Raw genomic sequence first — 27,544 nt, forward strand, 5'->3', positions numbered from 1 at the left:
ATTTATTATCACAGATGTAAAGGGCCTTTAAAATACTGTGCTGTTCCTTTTAAACAACTACAAACTAGTTCCGCTCTATCTCAAATCTCAGATTACATAGAATTACGCAGAGTATATTTCATGGGAGTAGGCCATACAGCCTGCCTACATGATGGTATTAATGTTTCATTTACAGTGTTTAACATGCTTCCTCATCTTCACATTATTAGCATAATCTTCTCCCTTATAAATGAAAGCAAAATACTGCAGATGCTGGAAATCTGAAACAAACACCGTGAATGCTGCAGAAACTCAGAAGGTGTGGCAGCATCAGAAACAGTTAATTTTTCAGCGTGTGTATGCCTCCTTCCTTCAGAACTCTTCTTATCTTTCAAATACTAATTTGGCTTCCCCTTGAATGCATCTCTATTACTCAGCGTCAACTATTGGTCATTTCTACTGGAATATTCATGAGGGACAATGAATCAAGCAGTGGTTAGCACTGCTGCCTCACAGCGCCGGAGACCCGGGTTCAATTCCCGCCTCAGACGACTGACTGTGTGGAGTTTGCACGTTCTCCCCATGTCTGCGTGGATTTCCTCCGGGTGCTCCGGTTTCCTCCCACAGTCCAAAGATGTGCAGGTCAGGTGAATTGGCCATGCTAACTTGCCCGTAGTGTTAGGTAAGGGGTAAATGGAGGGGTATGGGTGGGTCGCGCTTCGGTGGGTCGGTGTGGACTTGTTGGGCCGAAGGGCCTGTTTCCACACTGTAATGTAATCTAATCTAATCTCTAATACAGCTGCTTCTGTGTCAATGACACTTGATGAATTGAAGAGAGACATTTGCTTTTTCCTTGTTTTTCTCCCCCTTTCTCTGCTGTGCATCCTCCTCCAGGTAAAGATGACCGTTGCTTCTAGTTTGAAATCATCTGCTTAAAATGGACCAAACTGAGCAACATTTTCTCCCCCTTTTCAGGTTGCTTTGTCCCGGATAGTGTCAAACTTCTTGATTTGCTTCTTAGAGATGTTTTCATCCAGGCAAGTGGGGAGTATTCCATCACACCCCTGACTTGTAGATGGTGGACAGGCTTTGGACAATCAGATGATTTACTCACCACAGGCTTCCTGGCTTCTGATCTGCTCTCGTAGCTATAGCATATAAAAACGAAGTCCAATTCAGTTTCTGGTCAATAGTCACCCTCAGGAAGATATTAGTTAGGGATCCTGTGATGGTAATGCTATTGAACATCAATAGTTAGATTTCTCTTGTTGGAGTTGGTCATTGCCTGGCACTTGTGTTTTTTTTGCAGGTTACTTGCTGTTTATCAGGCCAAACCTGAAAGTTGTCTGAGGAGATACTGTTGTCTCAGTAAGGATTGCAGTTTCCCTCCCCATAAGATGGAGGAGCAAGTGTTGGACTGGGGTGGACAAAGTTTAAAAATCTCACAACACAGGTTATAGTTCAACAGGTTTGTTTGGAAGCACTAGTTTTCGGAACACAACTACCTGCTGAAGGAGCAGTGCTCCAAAAGCTATTGTTTCCAATTAAACCTGTTGGACTATAACCTGGTGTTGTGTGATTTTTAACTTTGAACTCCCTCCCCAAAGGACAGTCGTGAACCAGATGGTCTTTCTGACAATCAACATTGGCCACTTTAATTCCAGAATGTTTAAAAAGTTGAATTCAATATTCCACCATCTGCCGATGTGGGATTTGAACACTGGTCCTTCGACCATACCTGGGTCTCTGGATCAACAGTCCAGCAATAACACACTAGGTCATCGCCTTCTTTGAAAATAATTCCTCCTCATCTCTGTTTTAAATCTGGCTCTCCTTAGCTTAAAGTTATAACCTCTCATTCTAGATTGTGCCCCCTTGTGGGTCATCCTCTCTACCGTCTACTTTTTTCAATCTCCTTTAGCATCCTGTATACCTTAATTAGATCTCTCATTCTTCGCAACTCTTTAGCGAGTACAGGTTTAAATTGCTCACTTGCTGCTCACAAAACAAGCCTTTCATCTCTGGAATTAACCCTAGTAAAAGACAAAATCTCTGACCGTGCTGCACTCCCTCAATACTGTCTGATTTTTTTGCTCAAATTGCTGGACTGGAACTTGATTGACATTGTTCTGATTCTGAGTCAAGTGCATTATACTAACGCAGCACATAGGGAAGGAATATCAGAAGCGTAATTTGTAGGGGGAGGGAGGCCAAGATGGGTAGCGATCGTCATTGTGGCTGCTTTGCTTTCAGATTATTTAAAACTGTCACGGAGGCGTATGCAACAACTCATTTGCTTTGCAGTGTTTCCTCCACAGGCAGTGCTGTACTATAAATAGAGTGTTAATGTTGGCAATGTAACTGGAACGTCAGCGTCTTGAGAGCCTGTGCTCGTGAGCTTTTTACTGGTTATCTTTGGCCTAACATGAGAAGGTGCTGAGACACAGCCATGAAGCAAAAAGTACATTTTGTGTTGTAAGATAGTCCTGTTCATTTGGTGAAGAAAGCAGACTAATATCAATAACCAAGCAAGTGAGCACTGCAGATGGTGGAGATCAGAGTCTAAGAGTGTGGTGCTGGAAAGGCACAGCTGGAAAAGCACAGCTCCGAGGAGCAGGAGAGTTGACTTTTTGGATGAAGGGCTTAAGCCTGAAACTTGGACTTTCTGGCTCACTGGATGCTGCCTGACCAGCTGTGTTTTTTCAGCACTACACTCTTTGCTACTGATATCAATAGCACCTTGGATTAGATAGTGACTTAATATTTCAGACATTTGCTTTGATGCTCCACAGGAGAGCTACCAAATAAAACTTGACATTGAGGTGAGGTAGGAGCTATGAAGACAGTGACCAAACACTTGGCCAAAGAGTCTTTTAAAGGAGGGGAGAGATGTTTCATAGAATCCCTATAGTGTGGAAACAGGCCACTCGGATCAATGATAAAGGGCTTATGCCCGAAACGTCGATTCTCCTGCTTCTTGAATGCTGCCTGGCCTGCTGTGCTTTTCCAGCACTGCACTCTCTACTCTGAGCTCCAGCGTCTGCAGTCCTCACTTTCTCCACCTTTGGCCCAACAAGTCCACACCGACCCTCCGAAGAGCATCGCACCCAGTCTCACCCTCCTACCCTATTCCTGAAACCCTGCATTTCCCATGGCTAATCTGTTTAACATGCACATTCATGGACACTATGAGCAATTTAGTAAGGCTAGTTCACCCAATCCCCACATCTTTGGACAGTGAGAGGAAACCGGAGCACCCGGAGGAAACCCACACAGGCACAGCGAGAATGTGCAAACTCCACACAGACAATTGCTCCAGAATGGAATTGAACCAGAGTCCCTGCTGCTGTGAAATAGCAGCGCTAACCACTGAGCCAGCGCACCACCCCAAGATGAGGAAATGTAGTCAGTAGGAACTCCAGATTGAAGAATGGATTGCTGAAAGCAGGGCTGCCAATGATGGAATATTACAAGTAGGCGGTACTTATTGCACTCACTCAAATATTAACCCTTTGAGATCCTTCCAGCCAGCCTTGAATGTCCACACACACTGATGCAAGTGTGCAAATGCACTCATTTCCCATGCTTGAAGTTGCTACCACATATGGACCTCAGAGTTCCCTGCAAAGGCAGGAAAATCAGAGGGACCATAGACTGGGTACAGAACAAATTGAGTGGGTTGCTGACCCATTTCAGAGAGCAATGACCCACGTTGCTGTGGGTCTGGAGTCGCATACGACCCAAATGGAGCTTGCTAAGGTTTCTACCACTGTTTGTTCTCTTTTTGACATGTGTGACGTGTCTTCCATCAGCAACTGAGGCTTTTGGGCCACAGCTTCCTCCCCTAGATTTAGTAACAATAAAAAGTAATAAATCGCTTCCTGCTTTTAAATGGAGTAGTACTTAAGGGTTAAAGATTCCAGGAATAGAGAGTCCTCTGGAATGATAGCACAAAGGAAGGGGAAATAGAACCTTTGAAACAGAATACTGGGTGCTGTGTGCAGTGGGTGGCAAATTGACATCCACCTTCCTGCACGCGCAGCCACCCCCACCACACCCAAATCTAATTGCTGCTTTCTTTGAAAATAAATCAAACTTCTGCTCAGAATATTCATGTGAATGTAAACACTTTTTTTTTCAACAAGAACAAAATCCGTATGTGGTGTTAATCTTTCTTGTGAATGAATCTGGTTATGATGTCACACTTGCAGATTTAAACATTGCTCCATCCAGCGTGATTTTCATATTCTACACTAGATTCTGGCATGTGTCTGTTCAGTGTTTTCTTTTTGTGGGTTCTTAAGACCTCTGCAATGTACTGTCAAAACTGAATTGCAGTAAGTGGAGAGGGGAGAGTGTGCTTAAAAATCAGAGCTGTTCTCGAGAGAGAATGCATACCTGGCATAAGCAATAAGTCATTTCTGCTAGGGTTTCAAACTGCTAAAGTGTTGAATTACTTTTTCCAAAGCTTGATTCAGCGATGGACTGGGTGCAAACATTTCAGTCTTGGTAGAGTTTGTTTGTCAATTCTAGCCACAGGCATGATCAGGTAACCTCTTTGATTTTGATTTATGGTTGTCACATGTACCTCGGTACAGTGAAAAGTTTTGTTTCGCCAGCAATACAGGCAGATCATCCCGTACAAAGATCAAAGGGTGATGGAACAGAGCGAGGAATACAAAGTTAAAGCTGCAAATAAGGTGCACAAAAAGCAAGATTAACATTAGATTTGAAATTTGAGAGGTGCATTTAGAAGTCAAATAATAGTGGGGGCCTCTTACTTGCTTTATTCCTGTTCGGAATGGAGACAAATTGCTTCCCGTTCCTAATTTTGCTTGAAATTATTGCATGTGCTGTCATCCATACCCTTCCAGTGTGGAGATTCTTTTGGAGCCCATACAATCTAGTGTGTGGGAGATTAGTCATCTTTTAGTCAAATGAATTAGAATTAGAATTCCTACAGTGTGGAAACAGGCCTTTCGGCACAACAAGTCCACACCGCCCCTCCGAAGAGTATCCCACCCAGACCCAATGTCCTACGTTTCTCCTGACTAATGCATCTAACCTATCCATCCCTGGACACTGTGGACAATTAAGCACGACCAATTCACCTAACCTGCACATCTTTGGATTTTGGGAGGAAACCGGAGCACCCGGGGAAAACCCACCCAGAGACTGGGAGAATGTGCAAACTCCACACAGTTGCCTGAGGTTGGAATTGAACCTAGGTCCCTGGCACTGTGCTAACCACTGAGCCGCCGTGTCGCCCTGAGAAGATTCTTCTAGACTAAGCATGATGTAGTGTATTATATCTCTGTAATTACCTTCCAAGAAACTAAGGTCACTGGAAACATCTTGTCGCCAATTAATTACTCCAAAATGCAGCCTATTTTATATTTGTGGGCCAGTGTTTATTTCCCATTATGTATTATCCCAGAGAAGGCAGAGATGAGCTGCTGCCTTGAGCCATTGTAATCCCTGGGATGTAGGAGCACCCATGTTGCTGCGAGGAAGGGTGTACTGGATTTTGACCCAGCAACAGTGAAAGAGTGCCAACTATATTTCACGGCAGGATAGTGAGTGGCTGGGAGGGGAATTTACAATTGTTGATGTTCGTGTGCATCTGCTACCCTAGTCCTTCTAGATGAGAAAGATCATGGGTTTGGAAGGTGTTGACTAAGGAGCCTAAGTGTATTAGTGCAGTGCATCTTGTCAATGAACAGTGCAGTAACATGTGCCAATGGTGGTGAGGGCAGTGAATTTTGAATGTGGTGGACATGGGGGAGCAGTGACGTTTGTGTTCTGGTCAAAATGCTAGAAGTTACCTCAGCGATGATTCTCCTACGTCCACGGGAAAGTCCACAAAGGAGAAAAGGATAGAAGGGGGATGTTGCTGGGGTGAGAGGTCATGGGTTCCTATGGAACATTAATGCTGTTGTATCCAATGGGGGAGAAGCTGAGTACCTTGTTTTTGAAGTTGTTAATGATGTGTAACCATCCTGTTGGCAGCCGAGTTTTTATTAAGAGATTGTCAATCTAACTCTCTTTCCCTCCTCTGTCCCATCAGGTGCAATACAAAGAAGATTTTGAGAAGAACAAAGGGAAAGGATTTAGCGCTGTGGCGAACACTCCTGAACTGGAGCGAATCAAGAAGAATCAAGAACTGGTCAGCAATGTAAGTATCTTCCAGGAACCATGTTCTGTGGGCTGCTTGAAATGGTTTGTTTGAAAGAGATTTGTCTACCCTTGACCCAGAATTGCCCCAAGTATTCAGAAACAGTCCATTCATGTCAATCAATCTGTGCTGATGTTTATACACCACTTGTAGGAACAGCGGTCGATCATTCAGCCCTTCAAGCCTGCTGCACCATTCAATGAGATCATAGTTGATCTGTGGTCTAACTCCATTTACCTGCCTTTTGGCCTATATCCCTTTTTAATATATTTTTTTGAACAAAATTTATCTTAGATTAAAAATTAACAACGGATCCAGCATCCACTGCTGTTTGTGGAAGAATTCCAAACCTCTACCTCACTTTGTAGTTCGAGAATCCCCAACTACTGGAAATAGTTTATCTTTATCTATCTTGTCTTTTTCAGTTAATATCTTGAAGACTTCACCCCTTCATCTAAATTTGAGAGAAAGCAGGCCTAATTTGTATAATCTCACCTCATAACCTCCTTGTAAGCCGATTTTGTACTCCCTCCAAGACCAATCAACCCTTCCTATGGTGTGGTGCCCAGATCTACTGTCCATACTCCAAGTGGGGTCGAACCAGGGGTTTGTGTGACTGCAGCATAATTCCTGTATCCTTGTATTCCAGTCCTCCAGATATAAAGGCCAGCAATCCATTAGCTTTCTTTATTATTTCCTGCAATGTTCCTGACAATTTAAACATCTGTGCACCTGAACCCCAAAGTCTCTTCAGAAATCCATTGCATTTAACTTCATACCCTTTAGAAAGTACCCTGATCTTCCCTTGTTGTACATTTTTTTTGTGTGATCATTTGAGTGTTCTCCCATCTTTGCTTACATAACACAATCAGTATAACACCCCTTTTCCTTTTCTCTTGATCTTATCTATCCTCTCAGTATTTACATCATCAATATTCACTTCAACAACTCCATTGCCATGGAATGAAGTGTCTTCAAAGTGCCCTATTTGATGACTAGCTATCTTCTTCCTCAGGAAATATTCTCTCTGTGCCCTCTCTATCAAAAGCTTTCTTAATGTTAAAGACATGGATTAGGTCATCCTTCAGCTTCCCTGTTTGACAGCGACCCATATTGTTTCCTGATGGGTATAAACTCTCAGTTCATTTTTGCGTTTGACTTTGTGCCTCTAATTCATTGCTATACTCTGGTGACATGAAGCGAAAGCAAAGTTTCAGTTCCTAAAGCAGAGCTCACAACTGAAGCACTATTGGCAATGACCTAGTGATGTATGGGAAGTGCACGTGAAACATTGTGATGATGATTGGAGTCTTGATTGTATGTGATTCCAACAGAGGAATTCCCCTCTCTGCCTTCCACTGGCTCCATGGTGACTTCTCAAAATTCTGTTGTTTTATCGAGGACCTTGCTGGAAGGTCTTGATCGTGTAATTGCCGGCTTAAGAGGGCACAGTGCAGTTGATCAAAGTTAACGTTGAAATAATCTTCTAAGCTCATATGCTTTAGATTATTTTTAGTATCATGGATTTCAGGAAGAAGTCAGGGTCTATTGTGCCTGGGGAAATGTTGCTCAAACCTTTAAACCCCTAACCTTTGCCTCCTCACGCCCATAACCCTGCAACTTTTTTTTATATACTTCATGTCCAAATCGATTTCACTTTTGAAAGTCATGGTTGCATCTGTTTCCGACCTTTGGGCATTGTGTTCCAGGTCAGGCTAACTCTGTATCTGAAAATAAAATCCTTATCTCCACTCTTTCAAAGATCCAGCTCTTTAGCTGCAGACTCTCTACTTGGCGTGTGCAGGGCTGTTGTCTTCACGCATGCAATTTGAAATGGATGATCTCTTAGGGAGACTCGCTTTGCAATTTTCTGGTCACGCAGTGACTGAGCCAGGGGGATATTGTACACCTGATGCTTGTCATTCTGCTGCACGGAAATTTGAAGTTTAAGCACCTTGACGAAACTAGGTGAAAGGCCAAGCCTACCAGAGACCAACGCCAAGGCTGAAATGACAGAGGATGGAGCGAATCCAGAAGCAGTGGTTTAAATTAGGAGTCTTGAAAATCTGTGGCAGGGAGGGACTGGCTGAGGTATGCAAATGATTCTGTCGTTTTGCAATCTTGGAGTAGAATGATTTATAGGTTGCAAAGAGGATGTGTGTATTTCTGTACTGAGAGGAGAATTCAGAAGAGGAACGATATTTTGATTTTAAGTGGGGGAAAAAAAATGAGAATGTGGAGAGAAAATTTAAAACTGGTTTGCCCTTATCCCAATAAACATGCAAAATCCGTTTGCAGAAAATCCAAAATTCTGCAGATGGGGGGAGCAATTTGGAGGGCATTGATTTCTTGTGCTTGGATTAGCTGGGGCTTAATGCTTGGAGCTGGAAATGTGTTGCTGGAAAAGCGCAGCAGGTCAGGCAGCATCCAGGGAACAGGAGAATCGACGTTTCGGGCATAAGCCCTCCATTCCTGAAGAAGGGCTTATGCCCGAAACGTCGATTCGCCTGTTCCCTGGATGCTGCCTGACCTGCTGCGCTTTTCCAGCAACACATTTCCAGCTCTGATCTCCAGCATCTGCAGACCTCACTTTCTCCTTAATGCTTGGAGTTTGCCTTAACTCAGGATAATACTGTTTCTCAGTTAAGGATGTGTCCCTGCCTGCAATCTGACAGTTGTTTAAACAAATAATACTGAACAGTTTCTGGCAATGGAAATTGTTAAAGAAGGGTGTGTTGCTGCGTCTCTTCTAATAATTCTGTGTGTGCAAAAACACTGCAAGACAGCGCATCCACTTTATGCCTGTGATTATGCAGTCATGTTGAGGTTTATTTCACTGTAGAAAATGTAGAGACAATCACAGCAGAGCACTTCTCAGTACCTCCCTCTGGCCAGGAATAGTTCAGCACAGGCAGAGCATTAGACAAAGGTCTAACCCTCCTGCCTTGTTGAAAATTTGGAGAGTAGAAAGATTCCACAGTGTATTGGTCTAATTAGTTGTTAGTCTGTTCACTGATTTATGTTCGTAGTGCTTGATTCCTTAAGAATGGGTGGAACCTCTGAGGGTTCAAGTAGATGGAAGCTTGCAGGGGAAGGTCCTGGGAGCCAGAGTTCTGGGTATAGTCATAGAGTCATAGAGGTGTGCAGCACGGAAACAGACACTTTTGTCCGACTCATCCATGCTGACCTGATATCCCAACCTAATCCCAACCATTTGCCAGCAACTGGCCCACATACCTCTAAACCCTTCCTATTCATATACCCATCCAGATGCCTTTTAAAAGCTTTAATTGTACCAACCTTCACCACTTCCTCTGGCAGCTCATTCCATACATGCACCAGCCTCTGTGTGAAAAAGTTGCCCTTTATGTCCCTTTTAAATCTTTCCCCAGTCACCCTACACCTACGTCCTCTAGTTCTGGACTGCCGCATCCCAGGGAAAAGACCTTGTACATTTATCCTATCCATACTCCCCATGATTTTGTAAACCTCTGTAAGGTCACCCCTCAGCTTCTGACGCTCCGGGGAAAACAGCCCCAGCCTGTTCAGCCTCTCCCTATAGCTCAACTCCTCCAACCTTGGCAACATCCTTGTAAATCTTTTCTGAACCCTTTCAAGTTTCACAACATCCTTCCGATAGGAAGGAGACCAGAATTGCATGCAGTTTTCCAAAAGTGACCTAACCAATCTTGAACAGTTGCAACATTACCTCCCAACTCCAATACTCGATGCTCTGACCAATAAAGGAAAGCATACCAAACGCCTTCTTCACTATCCTATCTACCTGCGACTCCACTTTCAAGGAGTTATGAACCTGCACTCCAAGGTCACTTTGTTCAGCAACACTCCCCAGGACCTTCCCATTAAGTGTATCAGTCCTGCTCTGATTTGCTTTTCCAAAATGCAGCATCTCACATTTAATTAAATTCCATTTGCCACTTCTCAGCCCATTGGCCCATCTGATCAAGATCCTGTTGTACTCTGAGGTAGCCTTCTTTGCATTCCACTACACCTTCAATTTTGGGGTTGTCTGCAAACTTAGTAACTACACCTCCAATGCTCATATCCAAATCGTTTACATAAATGACAAAATGCAGTGGACCCAGCCCTGATCCCTGTGACACTCCACTGGTCACAGGTCTCTAGCTGAAAAGCAACACTCCTCCACCACCTTCTGTCTTCTAGAGACATTTTGTTATCGAAGAGCTGTTTTAACACATAGTAAGTAAACCTTAGAACTAGTGTCATTTTGGCATTGCTCTCCAGTATATCAAATGTGTTAAAACATTTTAAAAATACAGGAACAATTCAGTGAACACAACGCTGAAAAAATTAAGTAAATGTATAATGGTGATGGGGTGAGAAGAGATTTGGGTGTCCTGCTTTCCAGACCTTTTTCTTAGCTCAGTGATTTATATTGATCACAAATATCAGGGACAGCAGTCGAAGTGGCTGAATACAAGTAGTTTGCTTTCTCCAAATTTAGATTGATCCATTCCTGATTCTGTTGAAATCACACTACTTTTCAATCCAATACTTCAAATGAATCAAAATATTTGCTCTTTTTCCCATCTCCAGCACCCCCTACTGAAAGGATTTGTGGAATGAGGGAATGTCAAAAGCTTTCAGCCAGGACGGAATTATCGAGTTAGGTGTGGAAGTTAATAATATAGAAAACTGTAAATGGGAACAGCTACTTCAAGAGCATCTTGGAGAGGCAAATATAGCAGTGGGAACTGAAGTACCCCATGAGACCCACTTGAGTCTGCTCCTTGATTCAATAAGACCTGCTGATCCTTTATGTCAGTTCCTCTTTGCTGTTCATCGCTTCCTCTGATTTTCCCAAGAACTACCGATACTCTGGGATATATGAATGCTCAGACGTTGTGGTGCAGAAGTTCAAAAGTGGATGTTCTCCATCTTGGTCATAAATGGAAGATCCTTATCCTGAGAGTATGACCTTTTTGTTCTTGACACACTAACTGGAGGAAGCGATCTCTCATCACTGACCCGGTCACTTCCCCTATCCTCAATTATAGAGATGATCATGAGTGAATCTGAGTTGGTCTTGCAAGGAGCCAACATGAATGTGATGGACTGAATAGCCTCCTGTTGTTATAACTATTCTAGATTCTATGATCACCTCTCATTCTACTATTCTTCAGCTGGTAGAGGGTTTAACTCTTTTCTCAGTGGGGCATGGGGAACAGGGGTTCACCAGAAAGGCATCTTTGGGAATGTTACAAAGAAGAAACTCTCACACGTGGTTATGAAGTCATACAGTATGGAAACAGATCCTTCAGTTCAACTAGTCTGTGCTGACCAAATTTCCCTAACTAAATTAGTCCCATTTGTCTACGTTTGGTCTGTATCCCTCTCGACCTTTCCTAGTCATGCACCTGTCCAAATGTTGCGACTGTACCTGCATCCCACCACTTCCTCTGGCAGTTCGTTCCACTCAGAACCATCCTCCGTGTGAAAAGGTTGCCTTTAGATCCCTTTTTAAATCTTTCTCCAAACACCCAGGGACTAATAAAGATGGAATCATTTAAGAGCTGTCTAAAAGTTACAGTGAAGGGAAACGGCTGTAATGCCTGGGGAAATTTGATTGGTTGAGCTGAGACAAGCAATATGGTATCTCTTAGCCTCAACGATTAGAGAATTGATGAAGGGCTCCTGCCCAAAACGTCGATTTTCCTGCTCCTCTGATGCTGCCTGGCCTCCTGTGCTTTTCCAGCACCACTCTAATCTTGACTCTAATCTCCAGCATCTGCAGTGCTCACTTTTGCCTAATCAGAGAACAAGGGGCTTGAAGAAAGCCCCTTGATGTTGATTGGTTAACGTGGACTCCACAATCCACGGTCAGTACAGCAGCCTTCAAACACCTACTATCTCTAATAAGAAAAGGATAATAGCGATATTGGTGATTTCTGGCAGCTACTGCTGATGTCACATTCCAGTTGGAAATCACTTCATTGAACAAAAGGGGGTTTGGAAATGAAAACCTGTTATTGTATTCAACTATTTCCTGGTACGTTTGTTATGGATTGCGAGGGTGGGGATGATTTCTCAACTCAGGATAATCGATACATTTTGTAGCATTGCTGGTACATAATAAACACTTGAGGACTAGAATCCTAGAATCCCTACAGTGTGGAAACAGGCCATTCAACTCATCAAGCCTATCCTGACCTTCTGAAGAGTATCCCACCTAGATCTATCCCATTCCTGTAACACTGTATTTTCCATGGGTAATCCACCTAGCCTGCACATCCCTGAACACTGTGGGGCAATTTAACATGGCCAGTCCATCTAATTGCACACATTTGGACTGTGGGAGGAGACCAGGGGAAACTGGGTGAGTGGGGAGAACTTGCAAACTCCACACAGTCAGTCCCAGGAATTGAACCTGGGTCCCTAGCACTGTGAGGCAGTAACGCTAACCACTGAGCCACCATGCCACCCAACTAACTTGACCGCTGTGATCAAAACATTCCTCAACGTATGAATTTTGAAAATTTGTTCATGGTGTGTGGCATGAGTGCTATCAATTGCCATTTATTGACCATCCCCAACTGCACTTCATGACGTGTTGGTGAGGTGTCACTTTGAACTACTACAGTTCTTGCTGTGTAGCTATATCCACGGTGCTGTTCGGAAGGGATTTGCAGGATTTTGACCCAGTGATGGTGAAGAAATGTTGATATATTTCAGTGTCAGTACATTGCATGTCTTGGAGAGATGATGGCAGAAGTGGTGTTACAACGTATCTGCTCCAGATCTAAGAAGCTAAAAGACGTGGACAAGATTGTGGATTTGGAGGAGCCTTCATGAGTTGCTGCAGAGCATCTTGTTGGTGGTGCATTGCTAGCCACTATGCCATGTCAGTGATGTGATGACAGCCTATCTTGATAGAACTGATTCTATTCTGTCATTTTCATTCCCATTTTCAGTAAAATTGCAGAGAGAAATGAAACATTTTAAAATCCTCTGACCTTGTAATGTCATAAAATGATGAGGTGATTGGATAGTGTGGATTGAACGATAATGTTCTCATTGGTCAAAGGATCAGGAACAAAGGGGCACAGCTTAAAAGTCATTGATAAAAGAACCAGTGATACCGTGAGGGAAAACTGAATGGTTTGGACATGGAATGCATTACCTGAGAGAGAATGTGGTAGGGGCAGATTCAATCAGGACGTTCAAAGTGAAATGGACCATGATCTGAAATCTGCAGGGAGGTGGAGGAAAAGCAGGGGAGTGATACTAAAATGAATGGCTCTTGCAGAGGGGCCGAATGGGCTTTTGCTGTGCTCTAGCCAGTCAATGTTTCTATGTTTAATGTTGAAATCCTGTGGCACATGAAGGGATTAAATGAACATGATCTCTGAGTGCAATGCCGCATTCACTGAAGTCAAAACATCAGGAATTCCTGTGATGTACTTGCTTTCTTAAAAGGTCCTGGTGGATGAGGCCCTGACAACGTATGTACTGAATCACTGTCACCCTTTGCATACTTCCTTCATTAAAGGCTGAAATAATTGTAGATGCTGGAAATCAGAAACACAGAACAGCTCTGCTGGAAAAGCTCATCAGGTCTGGTAGCATCTCTGAAGAGAAATCAGAGTTAACAGGTCAGGTCCAGTGACCCTTTCTCAAGAACTGTTTCTGAATACCACCTCTGAAGAGGTTGATTAGACAATACCTAATAATAATTGGGAATGGGGATGTAAAGTTCCAAGCTGTCCTCCCCCTTAGTTAGTCCCATGGCACAGTTGGTTACATTACCACATCCCAGTCATCAGTTGTGGGTTTGTGTTCCACTCTCGAAACTTGAAAACAATATTTAGACTGGCACTGCCCATGCCACACTATTAGAAGCGTTTTCTTTTTGGCTGAAATGTTAAACCACCCTCTGGTGGACATAAAAGATCCATTGTGCTATCTTGTAGAAGAACTAGAGAGTGATCGCCAATGTACTTATCAATAATTATGCCTCAATTAAGATTTACTGAAAAATTATTTGTCTTGTTACTGTTTTTGCACAAATTAGCCTTCACAGTCTCTTGTTGTGACAGTGACTATACCTCAACAATATTCTGTTAGATTGTCGAGCACTTTGATTTGCCAAGATGGTGAATGGTGCTATATAAATACACATGTGTGTCTGTCATACAATACGAACAATCTTTTGGGGGACATGCATTCAATTGCAAATTATTTCTAGTTTTATTGACTGGGTAAGACAAAATATTTCTGGTTTGTACTGCTGTGCGTTTCTTTGTTAACTGCAACGGAATCACATTTCGATTATTTGTAGTTATCTGCACAGTCGGGTAAAAAACAGGACACTGATTATTGAGGGTTACTGCTCCTGTAATGACAGACTTAGCATCCAATGACAGCCAAGTTCTTTAAGCTAACTACAAAAATAATCGAGAAAACTGTGTAACCACATAAGATTAGAGTGCTGCAGCGTTCTTAGAAGATCAAACTTCAAAGATTACAGCTTTAATGACTCTGTTTCGCACAGTGCGTCTCTCTTGTACATCAACTTTGAGGGAAAAATGAAGACTTTGAATGTTGCATGTTACTGTGACACAAATCCATCTCCGTCACCTTGTACGATGGTAGTGTCATTTTGGCAATTGATTAGCAGCCTTAAGCAACCTGAGAAAAAGCGAGCGATACCTTATTTTTTTCTTTTGTCCTTTCTTTTGTATTTATTGCTGGAGTTCTTGAGGGGATATTTAGAAAGCTCTGCAGTAATGCTGAATGCATGTCCATTCTGGGCTCCCTGCTGTGGTGTCTGATGTCTTACTCTGTTACACCTCAGAGTCTTTTTATGGAGTTGGCAAATTTGACAATTGGAGATCTGGCAATTGCAAGCTGTTCAAGATTAATGATGCATCTGGTGCAACCAAGCAGACCACTATCACAGCGCGGCCAAGCCATTTAATTGCTATTCTGGGATTTCGTCTTGGTCTGAAATCCAATCTGGCTTTAATCCCTTTTTTTATACAAGCATGATTTGTGAATATTGTCTTTCAAGATATGTCTACATTCCGTTCTCGGTCCCAGAAGCAAAGTCTGCTCCAGCCTCTTCGACCTGCAGTAGCCAAAATTCTGAGAACATATCAAACTTATTTCCTCCTACAGTTCTCCAATTACATGGATGTGAGAAGCCCATCGATACCTTTGTCTGAGTAACTCTATTTTATATGCTGAACATTGCCAGGCTGTCAAACATAGTAGCACTGAGCCTGGAAATGTTTTCACGTTGAACAGCACACTGAGGGTTTTGAGCATCCCTAAGTGCCATTCCGAGGGAGTGCCGCACTATCTGAGCTGCTCCCGATGAGATACTAATGCAGGGCCTCAGATGGACTTCAGGGTTCCTTAGTGCTCTTTTAAAGATGGGTCAGAGCAGCCAATATTTCTGAGTCATCCAAAAACATTTTAAAAACACATTGTTTGGTCGTTGTCAAGTTGCTTTGTGGTATCTCACTGTGCTTAAAATGTGTGGTTTCCCATGATACAACAGTGGCTATGCTTCAAAAGCACCTCATTGACTTATAGAGCTGAAGTCAGGAAAGGTGCAATAGAAGTGCAAATGCTGCTCACCCCATCCTGAAACATTAAATCTGATTTCGCTGCACAGATGCTGCCAAACCTGCTGAGCTTTTCCAGCTATTTCTGTTTTAGTGACCATTTTTGTGACTGTAGGTTGAGGGGTAAATATTGGCCATGTCACTGAGGAGAACTGCCCCCCTGTGTCGGTTTTGAAAGAGTGTGCGTTGGGATCGCTCGCATTCAACTGTGACAGCAGATCGGGTCTCTGTTCAATGCCTCACCCAAGAGGTGGGTTCCTTCTTGGATGAGCCCATAATTTTCCCAGTTGACTCTAAGAGCCCTACAAGTTAGTTTAACACAAACAGCTGCCAATTGTTTTTTTTTGTTTAAAATGAGTTTGCATGGGTTTTGCATTTAGGAAATGGTGATGTCAGAGGGCACAATGACTGTTATGTACTTAATTGTGAAGTAAATCTGAAGTCCATCATAAGACTTGATTCTGATTGTTAAAAGTTGAATCATTCAGCTAATACCTGTCCAATATGTGGCACGAACGCTCAGTGGTTAGCACTGCTGCCTCACACTGCCAGGGTCCCAGGTTCGATTCCAGGCTCGGGCAAGTGTCTGTGTGGAGTTTGTACATTCTCCCAATGTCTGTGTGGGTTTCCTGTCACAATCCAAAGGTATGTGGGTTAGGTGAATTGGCCATGCTAAATTGCCCATAGTGTTCAAGGATATGTAGGTTAGGTACGTTAATCAGGGGTAAATGTAGAGTAATAAGGGTAGGGGAATGGATCTGGGTGGGTTAATCTTTGGAGGGTCGGTGTGGACTTGTTGGGCCAAATGGCTTATTTCTACATTGTAGGGATTCTATTTCTATGAATTTACCCCTCAATCAACGTCACAACAATATAGTGTTCTTGGTCATTCATTCCTCGATGATTGTGGGATCTTGCTGTGTTGGTAGGGAGTAGAATGACTCTGAGTGAATTTTATTTGTAATTGAACTGCATTTAATGGAGTCAGATTTGAAACCTTTTATAATTTGAGTGTGACCAAATCTGAATCACCAATTCACGGGATGTCAGCTACATTGACAGGACGCAATTGTTGTCCATTCCTAATTGCCCTTGAGAAAATAGTGATGAGCTGCCACATTAAACTGCTGTAATATGGGCTGGCTCTAGGTATTGAGAGCTAGGTGATGATTAGCGCTAAATATCACGCTGCGTCGTTCTTGCAGCACTCCAAAAGCTACTACTTCCAAATAAACCTGTTGGACTATAACCTGGTGGTGTGTGATTTTTAACATTCTCAATCGTAACATGAATGTCCTCTAATAATTGGATGATCTTCAAATTTGGGAGCTGCTTTTTGTAAGACATTGCCCTGCTGTCATGTTGGTTTCAGTGGGCCTCCGTTGGCTTGTTGATTGGTGTCGCTCTGAGTGACAAACCAACGATGAGAGTTCAGTTCCCACTCTGGCTGAGGTTACCATTGGAGCACCTACCTTCTCAACCTCCCTCCTCATGGTGGTCAGCGTTTCCTGTAGGCTGCTCGGCACAGCCACTGTGAGTTCCATTCACACCAATCATTACACATCTGCTTCCAGAATGCATGCACGAGAATAATTACAAAGAGTGTAAGTGGTGAGTCTCAGGTTAAACTCACCAGCTACTTAGCATTAATGGTAGTTGTCTTTTCCCTTGGCGGGTGATTTCAAGAGTAGGGGGCACATTTTAAGGTGAGAGGTGATTTTAAAACGACAGGAGGGGCAAATCTTTGGTGGTTCACGTGAGGACTGACCTTCCTGAGGAAGTGGTGGATGCAGGTACAGTTACAACGTTTAAAAGGTATTTGGATAAGTACGGGAATAGGAAAGGTTTGGAGGTATATGGGCTACGAGCAGGCAGGTGGGTTTATTTTTAAGGGCCAACATGGTTCAGCGTTTGTGAGGGTAGCCACTTTTTATATTCACCCGTGGGAGGTGGGCTTCGTTGGCTGGGCCATATTGATTGCCTGACCCTAGTTGCCCTGAAGAAAATGGTGGTGAGCTGCTGTCCACAAAATGGTACTTCATTGTGATCTAACAAAAAGAATCTTCTAGAGCAGAGAAGGTATAAATTTTATTTACAGATTATAAGAATAGATTCTGTTAACACAAAGGTCTGTCTCTCAAGACTTTTACCTTACAGCATTATCACAGCAGGCGAGGTGATGGATAGGTTTGAATTAGTGTTACAAACACCAACAATCCACCAATAATTACTAACTCTGTGCGCTTACCTCCGAGTTTCCTCATTCTCACAGCTGCATTTTTATTTTAAAAATGTTAACACAAAATCTACTTTGCTTGACACTTTTACATTTGACAACATGCACTTTCCTCCAATTCTTTTCAGTTCAATGTCTGCTGGCTTTCTACCCCTGTCTTTAAATGTGTCTTGGGTGTCAGCAAATGCAGCCGGTTGGAAAATTCCATTGAGACTTTCCCAAAACTGAGTCATTGCTGAATTTGGAGCTATGTGTGGACAGGGGCGGTGGGTGAACAGGAGTTGGTGTGAATTGGGAGATTCTGATGAATTTGGGTTGAGAGGGGAGAGGGCGGGCTGGAGAATATTGTGACAGTGGAACATTATTCAGTTAGAGAACATAAAGTGTGGCCAATTTAGAACATATTAAGTATCTTTGGCAAATTACAAAACTATTCCTGTTTCTCACATTTATTATACATAGTGTTAACCGGATCTGGAGCAAGATTGGCCACCAACATGATGTGGGTACAAAATATGGTGGTGGAGGGTTGCTTTTCAGACTGGAGGTCTGTGACCAGTGGTGTGCCACATGGATCGGTGCTGGGTCCACTGCTTTTCGCCATTTAAAAAAATGATTTGGAATTGAACGTAGGAGGTGTAGTTAGTAAGTTTGCAGATGACGCCAAAATTGGAGGTGTAGTGGATATTGAAGAAGGTACCTCAGATTACAAGGGGATCTTGATCAGATGGGCCAGTGGGCTGAGGAGTGGCAAATGGAGTTTAATTTAGACAAATGCGAGGTGCTGCATTTTGGAAAAGCAAATCAGAGCAGGACTTATACACTTAATGGTAAGGTCCTGGGGAGTGTTGCTCATCAAAGAGACCTTGGAGTGCAGGTTCATAGTTCTTTGAAAGTGGAGTTGCAGGTAGATAGGATAGTGAAGAAGGCGTTTGGTATGTTTTCCTTTATTGGTCAGAGCATGGAGTATAGGGAGGTCATGTTGCGGCTGTACAGGACATTGGTTAGGCCATTTTTGGAATATCGAGTACAATTCTGGTCTCCTTCCCATCGGAAAGATGTTGTGAAACTTGAAAGGGTTCAGAAAAGATTTGCAAGGATGTTGTCAGGGTTGGAGGATTTGAGATATAGGGACAGGCCGAACACGCTGGGGGTGTTTCCCTGGAGTATCGGAGGCTGAGGGGTGACCTTTTATAGAGATTTATAAAAAATTGAAGGGCAAGGACAGGATAAATAGACGAGGTCTTTCCCCTGGGGTGGCTGGGAGGTGGGGTGTGGGGATTAGGGGGGGCTGGGTGGGATAGGGGAAGTCCAGAACTAGAGGGTTTAGGGTGAGAGGGGAAAGATATAAAAGGGACCTAAGGGGCAACATTTTCACACAGAGGGTGCTGCGTGTATGGAATGAGCTGCCAGAGGAAGTGGTAGGAGTTGGTACAATTACAGCATTTAAAAGGCATCTGGATATGTATACAAATAGGAAGGATTTAGAGGGATATGGGCCAAGCGCTGACAAATGGGACGAGATTGGATTGGGATATCTGGTTGGCATGGACGAGTTGGACCGAAGGGTGTGTTTCCACGCTGTGCATCTCTGTGACTCTGTGCTGCATTGGATGCAGGGGAAGGTGATGACAACATCTTTTTGGCTCCTTATATTTCGAGCTGACATTTGAATTGCTCCAATTGGATGTGGGTCAGTGGCAGCTTCTCTGCTTTTTTTTTTTCCCACCACTTCCTCACTGGTGCAAAGATTCTGGGAAAGGCTTATCCAGCAGCTGCCAAATCCAACCACATTTCATTCTTTGACTATCTGTACAGGAGGTGCTTTCTCCAGATTGGAAACCTCTATGTCACTGCTGAAAAGACTGACTTGTGTTTTTTTTTTGTATTGCCACAGTTGCAGCTGATTAGCTCAGCCACCAAAGATTAATCGCTGGGTTTAATGTTCTGAGATCTTGAGCCCAGAATTTCAGACAATGTGACAGTTTAGTTTAAAATGGACCATTTCCCAGAATAAAACAGAACTGCAGATGCTGGAAATTTGGAACAAATGCAAATTGCTGCAGGAACTCAGCAGGTCTGACAGCATCTATGGGGAGAAAGCAGTGTTAATGTTTTGAGTCCAGTGACCCTCCCTTCATTTCCTTGAATGTCCTACTTGAACTGAAAATGTGTTGCTGGAAAAGCGCAGCAGGTCAGGCAGCATCAAAGGAGCAGGAGAATCGACGTTTCGGGCATGAGCCCTTCTTCAGGAAGCCCTTCTTTTTTCTTCTTGAAGGAAACCTTGAATGGGATGAACATTATTTCCATCTGCAGTTTCGATCTCTCCAGCACTTCTGCAATGTCACCATTCTGGATTCATCCATGTGTTGTTCACCTCAACCTCACACTCCCTCTTTTTAATATTTGCAATCCTTCACAAATTACAACGGTGGTTCCACATTCCTAACTCCCTTTCCAAACTTCACCAGCCCTCTAAGATCTACTACAAACCGACCGACTCCCACAGCTACCTGGACTACACCTCCTCCCATCCTGCCCCCTGTAAAAACGCCATCCCATTCTCCCAATTCCTTCGACTCCGCCGCATCTGCTCCCAGGAGGACCAGTTCCAAAAACGCACAACCCAGATGGCCTCCTTCTTCAAGGACCGCAATTTCCCCCCCGACGTGGTCGATGATGCCCTCCACCGCATCTCTTCCACTTCCCGCTCCTCCGCCCTTGAACCCCGCCCCTCCAACCGCCACCAGGACAGAACCCCACTGGTCCTCACCTACCACCCCACCAATCTCCATGTACAGCGCATCATCCGCCGTCATTTCCGCTACCTCCAAACGGACCCCACCATCAAGGATATATTTCCCTCCCCTCCCCTATCAGCATTCCGTAAAGACCACTCCCTCCGTGACTCCCTCGTCAGATCCACACCCCCCACCAACCCAACCTCCACTCCCGGCACCTTCCCCTGCAACCGCAGGAGGTGCAAGACTTGCGCCCACACCTCCCCCCTCACCTCCCTCCAAGGCCCCAAAGGAAACTTCCATATCCGCCACAGATTCACCTGCACCTCCACACATATCATCTATTGCATCCTCTGCACCCGATGTGGCCTCCTCTATATTGGGGAGACAGGCCGGCTACTTGCGGAGCGTTTCAGAGAACACCTCTGGGACACCCGGACCAACCAACCCAACCACCCTGTAGCTCAACATTTCAATTCCCCCTCCCACTCCACCAAGGATATGCAGGTCTTTGGACTCCTCCATCGTCAGATCACAACAAAACGACGGTTGGAGGAAGAACGCCTCATCTTCCGGCTAGGAACCCTCCAACCACAAGGGATGAACTCGGATTTCACCAGTTTCGTCATTTCCCCTCCCCCCACCCTGTCTCAGTCAAATCCATCAAATTCAGCACCGCCTTCCTAAACTGAGATCTTCTTCCCGACCTCTCCGCCCCCACCCCAGTCTGACCTATCACCCTCACCTTGACCTCTTTCCACCTATCACATTTCCGACGCCCCTCTCCCAAGTCCCTCCTCCCTACCTTTTATCTTAGCCTGCTGGACAAACTTTCCCCATTCCTGAAAAAGGGCTTATGCCCGAAACGTCGATTCTCCTGTTCCCTGGATGCTGCCTGACCTGCTGCGCTTTTCCAGCAACACATTTCCAGCTCTGATCTCCAGCATCTGCAGACCTCACTTTCTTCTCTAAGATCTTTTCCTCACTTTCTGTCCTTCCAGGGTCTAGCCCTCCATGACTGTGGCAATCTCCAGCTGTTTAATGCCCCCACCCTGGCACATCTGTTTAGAGCCTGCTCTTGTCACCTTTTATCCATTATCTTGCAGGTACCTTTACCTTCCTCCCAGCTTTTGAAAACCATTTTAACCACTTCTGCTTTCCCTTCTCTCCTGCTTGGGGTCAATTAATCTCCTGATCTTTTAAGCACATTGAGACACATTTGCGATCATGAAGAATGTGTTAATTGCTGTACCTATTAGCACCAATGATTCACTGCTTGGAACAAGATAGGTCTGTTTCCCATTGGCAAACTGATTTGTAACTAGAATACACAAATTTAAGATGTTAATTTTATAAAGTGAGGTGAGCGATTTCGTTGTGCAGCCATCTTCCACCATCTAGATGTGTAGGGGAAGTGATGGAGTACTGGTAATGTCAACAATTCACAAACCCCGGCCAATACTCCAGTGCAATAGCTGGAGAAACTCAGCAGGTCCTGGAGCATCTATGGAGAGAGAAACAGTTACTGTTTCGAATCCAGTGACCCTCCTTCGGAAGGCTGGGGGTGTGGAATTGAATCCGATAGCGAAATTTGGATTCAATACAATCCAGAATAAAGAGCTGGCAACTTATGTTGTTTGATGTAAAAACCCAGGTGGTTCACTTGTACCCTTTTAGGTACCAAAATCTGTCGTTCACTGGTTTGGCTTGTATGTGACACCAGCATGGGGGTTTAGCTCTGTGGTGGAGCATTTGACTACTGATCAAGTGATTCCCCAGCTCAAATCTGGATGTCCCCTTTATACAGGGCAGTACGGTAGCTCAGTGGCTAGTACTGCTGCCTCACCGTGCCAGGGACCCGAATTCGATTCCAGCCTTTGGTGACTATCTGTGTAGAGAATGTTGCACATTCTCCCCATGTCTGTGTGGGTTTCCACCAGCTGCTCCGGTTTCCTCCCACAGTCCAAAGATGTGCAGGTTAGATGGATTGGCCATGCTAAATTGATCATAGTGTGCAGGCTAGATGTGTTAGCCATGGGGAATGTAGGGTTACAGGAGTATTGGGTGGATCTGGGTGTGATGCTCTTCAGATGGTTGGTGTGGACCCGATGGGCCAAATGGCCTACTTTCGCACTATAGGAATTCTATGAAACCGGACCCACATCAAGGGTGGGGTGGTCAATCTTAAATGGACAATCAATGCTGGCCCAGCCAGTGGTGCCCACATCCTGTGAATGGTACAGGTATATGAAGCAGATTTGTTGGTGGTTTTCAAAAAGGAATTAAATGGACTGGAAAGGGGGTAAAAACCTCAAGAAGCAGAAAAATAAGATTAATTGGAAAACTCTTCCAAAAGACTGACAGAAGCGCTATGCTATGCTTTTCAACATGTTGGCATGACACAAAATGCTTCCATTAGCATCACGTTCTGGTATTTGCTTAACTGTGAACCATGTTAGCGTACTCTTTCCTGATGAAAAATAAGAGGTGCACATCGTGACTTGTAAAAATTCTCTTGTTGGTTGCCCCTGGCAGTTTTCTTCCAACCAGTTGTTGAATGAGGATTGTAGCAACCCGTGCCTGAATTATTCTGCCTGAGGAGATCTGCATTGCCTTCAATATTAATCATTGGATGTGGCCTCTTTTCCATTTCTCAAAGACTTAGTAGTGACTGCCAGATTGCTCCAAACTTTTTGTCTTTGAAATAAGAACAGAAAGTGTTGGAGATACTTGGCAGGTCTGGCAGCTTCTGTAGACAGATGCGAGCAGCCGTGATTGTACATCTGTATGAAGGACTTGCATTTGTACGTTGACTTTCCTAACCGTAACATGTTCCAAACTGCAGTTTTGAAGTGTAGTCATTGTTATATTGTGGAAAACACAGTACCAATTTGCTTTAGGTGTTGGTTGAGGGATACAGAGACATTGGTGAGGCCACTTTTGGAATACTGCATACCCTTCTACAGGAAGGGTTGTTAAACTTCAGAGGATGCAAAAAAAATTTATAGGGATGTTGCTGGGACTGGAGGGTTTGAGTTATAGGGAGAGGCTGAGTAGGCCGGAGTCAAGATTAGAGTGGTGCTGGAAAAGCACAGTAGGTCAGGCAGCATCCGAGAAGCAGGAAAATCGACGTTTTGGGCAAAGGTCCTTCATCAAAAGCCCTTTTTCCTGATAAATGGCATTTGCCAGAAACGTTGATTTTCCTGCTTCTCGGATGCTGCCTGACCTGCTGTGCTTTTCCAGCACCACTCTAATCTTGACTCTGATCTCCAGCATCTGCAGTCCTCACTTTCGAGATTAGAGTAGTGCTGGAAAAGCACAGGCAGCATCCGAGGAGCAGGAAAGTCGACGTTTCGGGCAAAAGCCCTTCATCAGGAATAGAGGCAGGGTGCCTGCAGAGTGGGGAGATAAATGAGAGGGGGATGAGGGTGGGGGGGTAGGGAGAAAGTAACATAGAGTACAATAGGTGAATGGGGGTGGGGATGGAGGTGATAGGTCAGAGAGGAGGATGGAGTGGATAGGTGGAAAGGAAGATAGGCAGTTAGGACAGGTCATGGGGACGGTGCTGAGCTAGAAGGTTGGAGCTGGAGTGAGGTGGGAGAAGGGGAAATGAGGAAACTGGTGAAATCCACATTGATGCCCTGGGGTTGAAGTGTTCTGAGGCGGAAGATGAGGCGTTCTTCCTCCAGGCGTTGGGTGGTGAGGGAGTGGCGGTGGAGGAGGCCCAGGACCTGCATGTCCTTGGCAGAGTAGGAGGGGGGAGTTGAAATGTTGGGCCACAGGGCGGTGTGGTTGATTGGTGCGGGTGTCCCGGAGATGTTCCCTAAAGGATGCTCCGCGAGGAGGCGTCCAGAGTCCCCAGTGTAGAGGAGACTGCATTGGGAGCGACGGATACAATAAATGATATTGGTGGGTGTGCAGGTAAAACTTTGGATGTGGAAGACTCCTTTGGGGCCTTGGGATGAAGGTGAGGGAGGAGGTGTGGGTGCAGGTTTTGCAATTCCTGCGGTGGCAGGGGAAGGTGCCAGGATGGGAGGGTGGGTTGTTAGGGAGCATGGACCTGACCAGATAGTCACGGAGGGAATGGTCTTTGCGGAAGGTGGAAAGGGGTGGGGAGGGAAATATATCCCTGGTGGTGGGGTCCGTTTGGATGTGGCGGAAATGTCGTCGGATGATGTGGTTTATGCCAAGGTTCGTAGGGTGGAAGGTGAGCACCGGGGGAGTTCTGTCCTTGTTACGGTTGGAGGGGTTTTTACCCTGAATAGGCTGGAGCCTATTTTCCTTCGAGCATCAGAGGCTGAGGGGTGACCTTTATAGATGTTTATAAATAATGAGGGGCTTAGATAAGGTGAATAGCCAAGGTGTTTTCCCCAGGGTAGGGGAGTCCGATGAGAGGGGAAAGATTTAAAAAGGATCTGAAGGGTAACGTTTTCATGCAGAGGATGGTATATGTATGGAAGCAGCTGCCAGAGGAAGTGGTGGAGGCTGTTATAATTACAGCATCCACAGGGCAGCTGGATGGATATAGGAAGGTTTGCAGGGATATGGACCAAATGTTGGCAAATGGGACTAGGTCAGATTGAGATGTCTGGTTGGTGTGGATGAGTTGGATGAAAGGGTCTGTTTCTGTACGACATAGAGTGTAACGGTATGACTCCATGGGAGAACTTTCCTCCGCTTCAAATAGAGCACATGGGATTTTTTGCTCCCTAGGTACTACACTGGGAGTGTCATTCTGAATAGCGAGCTGAGGTTTGTGGAGAGGGTTGGGGGAGGTTTTTTAAGTCCACACCTGTGTAACTTAAACATCAGCGTATCAACACGTACACAGGTCCATTTTTAAGATTATTTCCCAGCGATGAAATACAGTTTAATTAAAATGCTGTGAAACTCAACACAAAATACTGAAGTGCCTTAATTCTCTGACTCATTTCAATTTTTTAATGTGTTTAAAACGGTCCATTGCCCTTAACGTTGAGTCAATGGGCAATGATAAGCCAGGTTTCTGTTTAACAATTTTAAAATGATTGTTTTCATAGACAAGAATATTAGTGTAGTTTCCAAAAGAGATTTCCAGAACTTTCCTGAGAGCAACACCTCAGCTGCATGAATACTTTATTTCAAACGCAAACAAATATTTGGAATTGGGTCTTGTCCATCTTGCTTTCTCTCTCTCTCTCTCTCTCGCTCTCTCTCGCTCTCTCTCGCTCTCTCTCGCTCTCTCTCGCTCTCTCTCGCTCTCTCTCGCTCTCTCTCGCTCTCTCTCGCTCTCTCTCGCTCTCTCTCGCTCTCTCTCGCTCTCTCTCACTCTCTCTCACTCTCTCTCACTCTCTCTCACTCTCTCTCACTCTCTCTCACTCTCTCTCACTCTCTCTCACTCTCTCTCACTCTCTCTCTCACTCTTCCCCCTTCGTCCTTGCTCTCGCTCTCATTCTCTCTCTCTCACTCTCATTCTCTCTCTCGCTCTTGGTCTCTCACTACTTTTTCCCTGTTCCCTCCATGTAGTTTGCTGATTGACCTGGGCCACAGGTCTGCAATGAGTCATCATGGGGTACGTACATCTCTCTATTACTCACGTTCCAGGCTAAATGCTCTGTTGTTGTCAAATGCAAACTAAAGGCTAAATTGTGTCTATGTTTTAAAACCATATCTGCCCACTGGCTAGGCTGGTGTGTGGAGAATGATGTAGAAGTATATTGAACAGTGGAAGACGTCTAACTGTAGATGGATGCTCAAGCTACATTCTAAGAGCATCAGTTATGCCCCTGACTTGGTGCCTAAATATTAACAATGCAATAGGAAGAGGCCATTCAGGAGCTTGTTCTGCTAGCCTTCAATTCTTTCACCCATCTTGTCTTCGGAGCCCATATACCACTTCCTGACAAAAACCTGCACTATCACCAGTGCTTTCTGCAATTCCCTCTGATCGACTGATCTAAACCTCTGTCTCCCTACAGTGCTCTTCTCTCTTTCCCCCCCCGCCACACACATGCACGCACACATTCTCCCCTCCCCCAAACTCACTCTCTCTTCCCCCCCAACTCTCTCTCTCTTCCCCCCCCAACTCTCTCTCTCTTCCCCCCCCAACTCTCTCTCTTCCCCCCCCAACTCTCTCTCTTCCCCCAACTCTCTCTCTTCCCCCCAACTCTCTCACTCTTCCCCCCAACTCTTTCTCTCTCTTCCCCCCCCAACTCTCTCTCTTCCCCACCACCTCTCTCTCTCTCTCTCTCTCTCTCTTCTCCCCCACACTGTGTCTCTCCCCCCAACACACTCTCTCTCCCCTCACCACACTTTGTCCCCCTTCCACCCTCTCTTCTTTCCCCCCTCCACCCTCTCTTCTTTCTCCCCCCCCCCCCCACACTCACTCTCTCTTCCTCCCCCACACTTTTTTTTTCCCCAAAACACACAGACACACACACAGACACAGACACTCTCCTCCTCTGACTTGTTCTTTTTTTCCCCCCTCCACCCAGGTAGAGCCCAGTATCCCAACCCTGGGATTATTTTAGCTTCTCAAAAACAGGTGTAACAAAATGCAGAAATATTTTTTAATCATGTTTGAGGAATGTTGGTTGGTTGTGAAATGGTTCTTCCCTGGTTGGGAATCAGTGGATAGTCTGTGTGGAGGTACAGAGCAAAGAGCTTTCATGTGGCTTCCTGCGAGCACTGCTTGAATACCTTTTATGGGTTTTTTTTTTGTCACAGTGACTGGTTTCTAAAAATGGAAGAATACAATACTGGTGATTTTTGTATGTTGGCTCACCCAGTGCGTGGTGTGTGTTATTTTTAAATGTTTGAGTCA

At 44.7% G+C, this 27,544-nt stretch overlaps 1 protein-coding gene across 1 annotated transcript in view; it reads left to right on the forward strand.

Moving 5' to 3' along the window:
- lasp1 (LIM and SH3 protein 1) overlaps positions 1 to 27,544 on the forward strand; it is a 154,126-nt gene that overhangs the window by 110,032 nt on the left and 16,550 nt on the right. Inside the window, exon 4 of the mRNA XM_043674841.2 lies at positions 6,047 to 6,154. Within this exon, the coding sequence (XP_043530776.1) occupies positions 6,047 to 6,154 (108 nt within the window). The remainder of the gene's footprint in view (positions 1 to 6,046; positions 6,155 to 27,544) is intronic.

Source organism: Chiloscyllium plagiosum, unplaced genomic scaffold, assembly GCF_037043375.1.
Source record: "Chiloscyllium plagiosum isolate Xiang-an unplaced genomic scaffold, Cpla_swu_hap1 HiC_scaffold_32, whole genome shotgun sequence".
NCBI lineage: Eukaryota > Metazoa > Chordata > Chondrichthyes > Orectolobiformes > Hemiscylliidae > Chiloscyllium > Chiloscyllium plagiosum.